This window comes from Lathyrus oleraceus, chromosome 5 (assembly GCF_024323335.1).
Source record: "Lathyrus oleraceus cultivar Zhongwan6 chromosome 5, CAAS_Psat_ZW6_1.0, whole genome shotgun sequence".
Classification (NCBI taxonomy): Eukaryota; Viridiplantae; Streptophyta; class Magnoliopsida; order Fabales; family Fabaceae; genus Lathyrus; species Lathyrus oleraceus.
In genome coordinates, this window is record NC_066583.1 from 269,295,519 (window position 1) to 269,304,403 (window position 8,885).

The 8,885-nt window shown below is 37.4% G+C and overlaps 2 protein-coding genes across 2 annotated transcripts; both read left to right on the top strand.

Moving 5' to 3' along the window:
• Nucleotides 1-210: 210 nt before the first annotated feature.
• On the top strand, nucleotides 211-2,152 carry LOC127080142 (ubiquitin-like modifier-activating enzyme atg7). The gene is made up of 7 exons (XM_051020474.1): nucleotides 211-225; nucleotides 814-962; nucleotides 1,005-1,200; nucleotides 1,291-1,479; nucleotides 1,638-1,829; nucleotides 1,912-2,026; nucleotides 2,130-2,152. Exons 1-7 carry the CDS (start codon nucleotides 211-213, stop codon nucleotides 2,150-2,152), a joined length of 879 nt encoding a protein of 292 aa, XP_050876431.1.
• A 54-nt stretch (nucleotides 2,153-2,206) lies between these two features.
• LOC127080143 (NADH dehydrogenase [ubiquinone] flavoprotein 2, mitochondrial) lies at nucleotides 2,207-4,557 on the top strand. Its single transcript, XM_051020475.1, has 7 exons — nucleotides 2,207-2,242; nucleotides 2,332-2,448; nucleotides 3,182-3,259; nucleotides 3,365-3,470; nucleotides 3,591-3,637; nucleotides 4,263-4,340; nucleotides 4,447-4,557. The coding sequence occupies exons 1-7, from the start codon at nucleotides 2,207-2,209 to the stop codon at nucleotides 4,555-4,557; spliced, it is 573 nt and encodes a 190-aa protein (XP_050876432.1).
• Nucleotides 4,558-8,885: the final 4,328 nt, after the last annotated feature.

Consider the following 8,885-nt stretch of genomic DNA (forward strand, 5'->3'; position numbering starts at 1 on the left):
CACCAAACTCTTCGTCTCACCTTGCTAAAAACGAATACCCAAACCAAACAACATAATTCATAAGCACCGGGCTGAATCGAAGAGAGGAACTCAAGAACACTAGATTGGAAAACAAAAATTAAATGATGATGGGTGCAAATCAGAGTCTCAAACAAGGGGGGTTTGAATCCCCATGCAAAACTCTACCTCGTGGTAACTTTGTCTGAGGAAATGGAGGGGTTTGAGGTATTGCTTCGCCGGATAAGAAGACCGGAGCACCACGACGATAACAAAGGTTAGGTCAATTCACTTTGTATCTTTTCTTTATGTATTTTGTTTCTTCTTCTTCTTCGGTTTCTGAGAGAAAGTGAGTGAATATTGAGAGATTTGAGAGAGGTTTGGGTTAGAATTTCTGATGCTGATAACTTGAATTATTTTTGGGGTTTAAGGGTAATGGTGGCTTGCCTTAACTGTTTAGGGTTGCTCCACCTCCTTCTTGCTCTGAGTGTGCTTCTTTTTATAGTGAAAATATTAGGGTTTGGTTTGATTTCTGATAAGGCAAAGCAAAGGGGATAAAAGAGGGTAATGAAATTGTTGTTGCCAAACAATGTTTTCTCCAATGTGTGTTGGCTTCTGAAAAGCAATTGCCCTTGTACTTTGAATTTCTGATGCTGATAACTAAAAGAGCGATGCTCACAAGGTCCTTTTTTCAAACTCTTGTTATAATAGTTAATTGCAATTTGTGTGAAGTTGCTTTTTCATAATCAGACATAGAACTCACTGGACATGAAACTATAGATATCTTCGTGAAATTTTACTGGATTCTATTGACAGATTCTATTTGGGTTTTATGACCCGTGTCATCTCCCAAATAATCCTGGATGGCCCCTGCGCAACCTCTTAGCACTTATTTCTGCAAGGTGGAATCTCAAGTCTGTTCAGTTTTTCTGCTACAGGGATGCCAGGTTGCGCACATGCTTATGGTGAGTATTAGTATTGAGAAAACCCTGTTTTTGTTGTTTCAGTATTTCAATTCTTGATAACTTATATTTTTCGCTGCAGGCATGGGGTGTCCGAAAAATTACTCTAGTTGACAATGGCAGGGTGGCTATGTCTAATCCATTGAGGCAGTCTCTTTATACTTTGGATAACTGTCTTAATGGCGGAGAGTTTAAAGCTACAGCAGCAGTTGAAAGTCTCAAACGGATATTTCCTGCAGTGGTAGACCATCAATCCCTGAGATTTCACTTGAAGCTAAAGCCTATAATAAAATTTTCCACATAATTGAATGTTTTTCTTATTCTTTTTCAGGAAGCGGAAGGCATTGTTATGGCTATACCAATGCCTGGACACCCTGTAAATAGCCAGGAACAGGAGAATGTACTTGACGATTGCAGGCGTTTGCGCGATTTGATTGATGCTCATGATGCAGTTTTTTTATTGACAGATATGAGGGAAAGTCGTTGGCTCCCAACACTTCTTTGTGCCAATGCTATCAAGGTTGGCCAGTTTATACTTTTAAATTTTATATATGTTGCCATTTATATTTATATCACTGATTAACACATGATTCATATTTTAAACTAAAGCGTATATTACGACTGTTATTCCTTTCATAGTTTTGATTGCATCTTCTTGACTAACATGTATATTTATAGATTACCATGACTGCAGCACTGGGGTTTGAAAGTTTCTTGGTTATGCGTCACGGAGCGGGTCCTTTCAGCAGCGCCTGTGATTCGAGTGCTGAAACAGCTAGTTCTTCATCTGCCGATTTGTCTGTAAATGATGCAAATGGAAAACATAGACTGGGATGCTATTTCTGCAACGATGTTGTTGCACCAACTGATGTAATTTACATGCAGCATTGTGGTGTGATATATGAAGAGATATAACATACCTCACTAACTAATTCATACTTACTTTCTGCAGTCAACGTCCAACCGCACTCTGGACCAGCAATGTACTGTGACCCGACCGGGGCTAGCTCCTATTGCTTCTGCCCTTGCTGTTGAACTTTTAGTAGGGATTTTGCATCACCCTCAAGGTAATTCTTCCAAATTGATTTTATGTGGAACAATCTTGAAAAGAGTCTCTGACCTGCTTTATGTATCCTGCATGAAATTCACATACTGACTACACATTTTCAGGATATATGCAAAAAATGCGTTAAAGCTTCTAATTGAAGCAGGGAATATTGCCCAAGATAGTGTAGAATTTATGAATAATGCAATGTTTCTACGAGTTTTGGATTCTTAGTTCAGTTTTGGCACTGTGTATATGATTCTATTTAGTTCCAGTAGGTGTTTTTAAGATTAAACTTCGGCTGATTTTAATATGTGCTAATTACAGGTGAAGGAGATTTTATCTCACTATCCATCCAACTATAAACAATCTGTTGTGATCCCTCTGCTGGATCTTGCACAGCAACAGCATGGTGGCTGGCTTCCCGTTTCTGCAATGGATGCGGTATGTTGGTCTCATTCTTGAAATATTCTACTTATTATGTATAGACAAGATAGAATTAAAATGTAAGCTTTGTGGAGAGAGTTGGGGCTAGCATTTGTTGTAGAAAGGATTGTAGAGTATTACCTTTGGTGGTTGAGGCATGTGTTGAGAAGACCTGTATAATTATAGCAAAGAGGGTAGATTAGATGTAGTATGATATACAGAAGTAAAGGAAGATCAAAGTAAACTATCGGTTTTCTTTTATTTTGTTAATCATTTTTTCATGAAATATTTTATGTTATAAGACTCATGACATTATCTTCCAAGTTTGTGAATTATGTATTTTATTTTATTTATTGCAACGTGTGTATTTATTGTTTCAAAGCATCCAATATATTGCGGTAAATTTTTAACTTGCAGTCCTGAATACCACCATCTATCTATTAATTCATGTAGCAGACCTTTAATTGAAATGGGCCGTGGTTGTTATTGACGGTGATCTCTAGAAGACTAACCATGCTATGTTTTTAAGTCTATGATGCAGTGAGGGTTGATTATTGATGTACAAAATATTCTTCTATAGAAATAGTCACCGTCATTTAGTTGAGATTTACTGGTAGCTTCCTGTTGCTATGGCATAGCTTTGGAAGTCCTAAATTTACATTCTGTTTGTATGTTGGATTTTATCAAATTCTTAATAATGGAGGGAGCTATTTAATTCCTTTATTAACAGACAGTTTTGTAAACCATTCAGGTGGCTAAGGTTATAGAGGTTGCTCCTATTCGGGTATATGAGGTTGCCACATTTTACTCAATGTTCAATCGAACTAAGGTAAAAATCATATCTTGCTGCACTAGTGCATTACTTTCATTTCTGCTAATTCATATTATTACAGGCCAAAACTTGTTGGGTCAACTACCTCTTTTGAATTTTCAGGTCGGCAAATATCATCTATTGGTCTGTGGAACTACACCTTGTATGATACGTGGTTCACGAGGTATTGAAGAAGCATTATTGAAACACTTAGGAGTGAAACGAAATGGTCAGTTCACACTTATTAATTTCTCCTATTACCTATCACTGAATCTGATTTAATTCTTGATAAATTTGAACTGTATGTTTTTCTCCTAAGGGTTGGTTTCTCTTTACCTTTGATTTGCAGAAGTAACGCAAGATGGTTTCTTTTCTGTTGGTGAAATGGAATGCATGGTGAGTTTTTCTATGAACCGTATCTTGTCATAGTTTCGGCATGTTACTTATATTCAAAGTTTTAGTCTTACTTGATTTGCAGCAAAGCAATCATTGTATACTACTGATAAAGTTGCACGAGACACAAAATTGAACTTTATAGTGGTAACCATTTTGATAGCTTTTGACATCTTTGATGTTTACTATGGTGTGTATAATTTCTATATTTTGTCCTTTCAGTTCTAAGAAATTATAATGCAGCTGGCCGAGCTGGTTGGCTATAGTATTTGCCAACCAGGAAGTTTAAACCGCTGCTAAACTAAGACAAGGCACAATACCAGCTCTTGACTGCATAAGTTTTCTTGGTGCAAGATAGATTGTGCCGTACATTCAAAAAAAAAAGTAATATGAAGCCATCTAAATGATCCCTTAGATATTTAGCAAAAGAAAACGGCCTTTAGGTGACATCAGTATATAACTGAGAAAGATGAGAATCACCCATCGTGATGGTTTGTAGGTGGTTTATGACTCACATTCTGTTTTTGTGTTCAGACATGATTGCAGTCTTATATGAAGTCAATGTGATGTTCTTAACTGTAGTTTGATTAGCAGCTGATGCATGATTGAAGTTGTTTGTGTTATGCAGGGATGCTGTGTGAATGCTCCAATGATTACAGTGGCTGATTACTCTAATGGATCAGAAGGATATACTTACAATTATTTTGTACGCCTTTCCTCTTTTCACTCTCTTTTTGGGGTGGGAGGGGTTTATTATTGTTCTTGTACTCCTGAAAGCATTCTTAATATGTAATATTGATGCTTGATTCCAGGAAGATGTAACCCCAGAGAAAGTAATTGAGATAGTTGAAAAGCTGAGAAAGGGCGAGAAGCCACCGGTAAGGATATTTGCTATAATTTATTTCATTTTTGTCAAAGTTTAGATTCTTGGTTTTTGTTGAGAATTTGTTGTTTCCTTTTCACTTTATTTTCCATTTTCTTAAATCAAGAAGACCATAACCTTCTCTGAATATATTATTTTTGGATTTAGCATGGCACACAAAATCCACAGCGGATTAGGAGTGGACCTGAAGGGGGGAATACTACATTGTTAGGTGAGCCCAAACCTCCTCCATGTCGTGACCTGGATGCCTGCTGATGAGTGTGTGATACATTTTGTCTTCAATAATTTTCGTATACCTTAGACAGCGCTTTTGTAAAAAGCGCTGTCTAAGGGGGGGGATTAGAAAGCGCTTTAGGCAAAAGCGCTGTCTAAGAGGGGGGCTTAGACAGCGCTTTTTGAAAAGCGCTGTCTAAGGTATACCTAAAAAAATTAAAATAGGAGGGTCTTAGAAAGCGCTTTTGGCCAAAGCGCTGTCTAAGGGGGTGGGGCTTAGACAGCGCTTTTCAAAAGCGCTGTCTAAGGTATACCTAAAAAATTTAAAATAAGAGGGTCTTATAAAGCGCTTTTTGCCAAAGCGCTGTCTAAGGGGGGGGGCTTAGACAGCGCTTTTAAGATTTAAAAAAGCGCTGTCTAAACCTTTAGCAGCGGAGGTTTAGACAGCGCTTTAAAGCGCTGTCTAAGGCTAAAAAAAGCGCTGTCTAAGGTCTTGTTTGTTGTAGTGGCTTGAGTATATGAGTCTCTTACTTGTGGGTCTGAACATTGAAAGACACTTGCTTGTGTGCTTGAGCGTAGAAGTCTCTTACTTGTGGGTTTGAGCATTTGAAGTCTCTTACTTGTGTACTTAAGCATGTAAGTCTCTTAGATGTGAGTTTGAGCATTGGAAGTCTCTTGCTTGTATGATTTAGCATATAAGTCTCTTACTTATGGGTTTGAGCATTGGAAGTCTCTTGCTTGTGTGCTTGAGAATATAAGTCTCTTACTTATGGTTTGAGCATTGGAAGTCTCTTGCTTGTATGATTGATTATAGAAGTATCTTACTTGTGGGTTTGAGCATTGGATGTCTCTTGCTTGGTGCTTGATCATTTATAATCAATTTGGTTATATTGAAAATCTCTTGGAAGTACAAGAGGATTGGACTATTCTCAAGTTGTGAAAGGAACCAGGATAAACTGCGTGTGTATATACTTTTACTTTCCTTACTTATGTACTTATCATTCCTTTGTTGTCAACTATGATCCTCTTAGTCAACTTCTGGTTCAGAATCTAATAAGGTCTTTCATAAGTAAACCAAGGTTTCTTAAGTCAAACTCTGAACCAAGTGTTCAGAATCTAGTTAAGAACCATCAGAACCAGAAGAAGAAAAAGCTTTAAGGAGAAAAATTCAACACAATTCAACTCCCTTTCTTGTGTTTTTCTCATCTTCAGTTGACATCAGAGCAAGGTCAGTGTTAAACACTTAACAATGGTGCATAAAATATCCTGAGAAAATTTCATATCTTATCATGGCTGATGATTCTGGAGTATCTGGTTCCGGTGGGGGAACACCTAATCCTTTTGGTAATGTTAATCATGGTTACAGTACCTTTGAGAAAAATAATTATACAACTAGACCTTCAACCTTTAGTGGAGACTCTACTAAGTTTGAATGGTGGAAAAGCAAAATATACACTCATATCATAGGCCTTGATGATGAGTTGTGGGTATTTTAGAAGATGTCATTGATATCCAAGTCAATGCAGTTGGAATGGTGTTGACAAAAAATATCTCACACCTGCTCAGAAAAAGATTTATAGAAAACATCATAGATTTAGAGGCATATAAGTTGATGCTCCACCTTATTCTGAGTACATCAAAACCATTGATAAATATACTACTAAAACCATTTTCATATCCCTGTGTCTATATATGAAGGGAATCAACAAGTTAAGGAAGCTAAGACTAACCTTATGGTTTAGGAATATGAGTTGTTCAGAATGAAGGAAAATGAAGATATTGAAACCATGTTTTCTAGGTTTCAAATTCTCGTGTCTGGTCTGTAAGAACAAAAATTGTTCTACAACAGATTCCTTGATTTTGATGATAACAAAGGATGAAACCAAAAATGGCACCCTAACGAAAAGTTTCTAAGTGTGCAGGGTTCTAAAGAAAGAAGAAATGAATCTGATGATGTCATCAGATGCACAACAAGATCAGATACAAATTCTAGAGTATTAGGAGCATCTGAAGTGGAAGCACGTTCAAGAAAGTCTAGAAGCTCTGACTCTGGACAAAACTGCAAAGTATCAGAAGCATCTGAACATGAAGTAAAGTCTAGAAGCTCTGATTCTGGAGAAACGTTATCTGTATATTCTGAAAGTTATCAGCGCCATCTGAACTCTCAAGAGATCAACATCAGAAGCAAGATTCCAAGATTCTCCAGAAACACAAATACTCTGATTATGGATTTGCTAATCATGAAAAAGTAACGTTCAAGTCAAGTAAAGATTTTCAAATAGATTTCCTAAACAGAGAAAGAGACGTTAATCTTCAATTCCAATAAGAAAAATACTACTTGTGGTAAGTAGTCACTTCAAAGATGAAAAGTTAAACTGCAGAAGCTATTTATGAAATGGAGTAAACTCCTTCTAATATCCACCAGTTCAACCACTACTTCAACTCATATATAAATAGAGCTGCAATCAACATTCAGGAACAAGAAATCAACTAGCCAAAACTATATTGAATTATTTCACGCTCAAGAAAATCATCTTTGCTCTCAAAGAATTTCACTAAGCTTTTGCTTATTAAGTGAAAAATCTGTTCTTAAGTTTGTAATACTTGCTTTCTTAGAAGCACTCTAGATTACATATCTTGTATCTTTTATTTGTTTGATTTCCTCAAGTGACTTTGTGTGGTCTGTAGACTTGAGAAGACTAAGAGATTCTCTTCTCTCTTAGGTGTTGTTTGTAATCTTTCAAGATTAGTGGATTAAGTCCTTGTTGAAGGCGAAATCACCTTGGCCGGGTGGACTGGAGTAGCTTTGTGTTATAAGCGAACCAGTATAAAATCCTTGTGTGATTTTTCATTTTGAAAAGCGCTTATTTTTCAAAACAATTCAAACCCCCCCCCCCCTTCTTGTTTTTCTCACCTTCAATTGGTATCAGAGCTCCGGCTCTGTTATTGATTTTCTAATCAAACACTTAACCGTGTAGAGAGATCCAGTACGAGAAAAACAATGGCCCACTCAAATGAAAGAGATTCTTACAATGCCAAGCCTCCTGTTTTTGATGGAGAAAAATTTGATTACTGGAAAGACAGAATCGAAAGTTTCTTTCTGGGTTATGATGCTGACCTCTGGGACATTGTCACAGATGGATACAAACCTCCAGTCTTAAATGGAGCTGAAGTTCCCAGAAGTAAGATGTCAGAAGATCAGAAACGTGTCTTCAAAAATCACCACAAGGCCAGAACAATACTTCTAAATGCTATATCATACAACGAATATGAAAAGATCACCAACAGAGAGACAGCCAAAGATATTCTTGACTCTCTGAAGATGACTCATGAAGGAAACTCCCAAGTCAAAGAGACGAAGGCTTTGGCTCTTATCCAGAAGTATGAAGCCTTCAAAATGGAAGATGACGAAGCTATAGAAGCTATGTTTTCCAGATTCCAAACTCTTATTGCAGGTCTCAAAGTGCTAGACAAAGGATACACGACTGCAGATCATGTTAAGAAGATTGTCAGAAGTCTGCCAAAGAAATGGAGACCTATGGTTACTGCTCTAAAGCTGTCAAAGGATCTGAACAATATCAGCCTTGAAGAACTTGTTAGTTCTCTCAGAAGCCATGAGATAGAACTAGAGGAGGATGAGCCTCAGAAAAGGAACAAGTCCGTAGCGCTTAAGTCCAGATCTGAAAGACGGAAGCCTGACAGAACCAAAGCTCTCCAGGCAGAAACTGAAGATACTGACGATTCTGAACCAGAAGACTCTGATGACGAAGAAGAGTTGTCCCTACTAACCAGAAGAGTCAAGCAACTCTGGAAAAAGAGGAACAACAACTTCAGAAGACCAAGACCCAGAGGGGATAGATCAGAGTCAACTTCAAAAGGTAAAGCTAACAAAGATATTACCTGTTATGAATGTAAAGAAACAGGTCATTACAGAAATGAATGCCCCAAGCTGAAGAAAGACAACCCTAGAAAAGAAAGCTTCAAGAAAAACACCTTCAGAACAAAGAAATGACTGATGGCTACCTGGGATGACAGTGAATCTGGATCATCAGAATCTGACTCTGATGAACAGGCTAACGTAGCACTTATGGCTACCACATCCAGCTGCTCAGACGAAGAATCTGAAGAGGTATTTTCTGAACTTTCTAGATCTGA

Excerpts from the sequence above, each read along its gene's own strand:
- LOC127080142 (XM_051020474.1), top strand. Across the intron at positions 1,201-1,290 it reads AACGGATATTTCCTGCAGTG|GAAGCGGAAGGCATTGTTAT; the intron begins GTAGACCATCAA and ends ATTCTTTTTCAG. Across the intron at positions 1,480-1,637 it reads TTTGTGCCAATGCTATCAAG|ATTACCATGACTGCAGCACT; the intron begins GTTGGCCAGTTT and ends GTATATTTATAG.
- LOC127080143 (XM_051020475.1), top strand. The coding sequence starts at position 2,207 with ATGCAATGTTTCTACGAGTTTTGGATTCTTAGTTCA. Across the intron at positions 2,449-3,181 it reads CCGTTTCTGCAATGGATGCG|GTGGCTAAGGTTATAGAGGT; the intron begins GTATGTTGGTCT and ends TAAACCATTCAG. Across the intron at positions 3,260-3,364 it reads CAATGTTCAATCGAACTAAG|GTCGGCAAATATCATCTATT; the intron begins GTAAAAATCATA and ends TTGAATTTTCAG.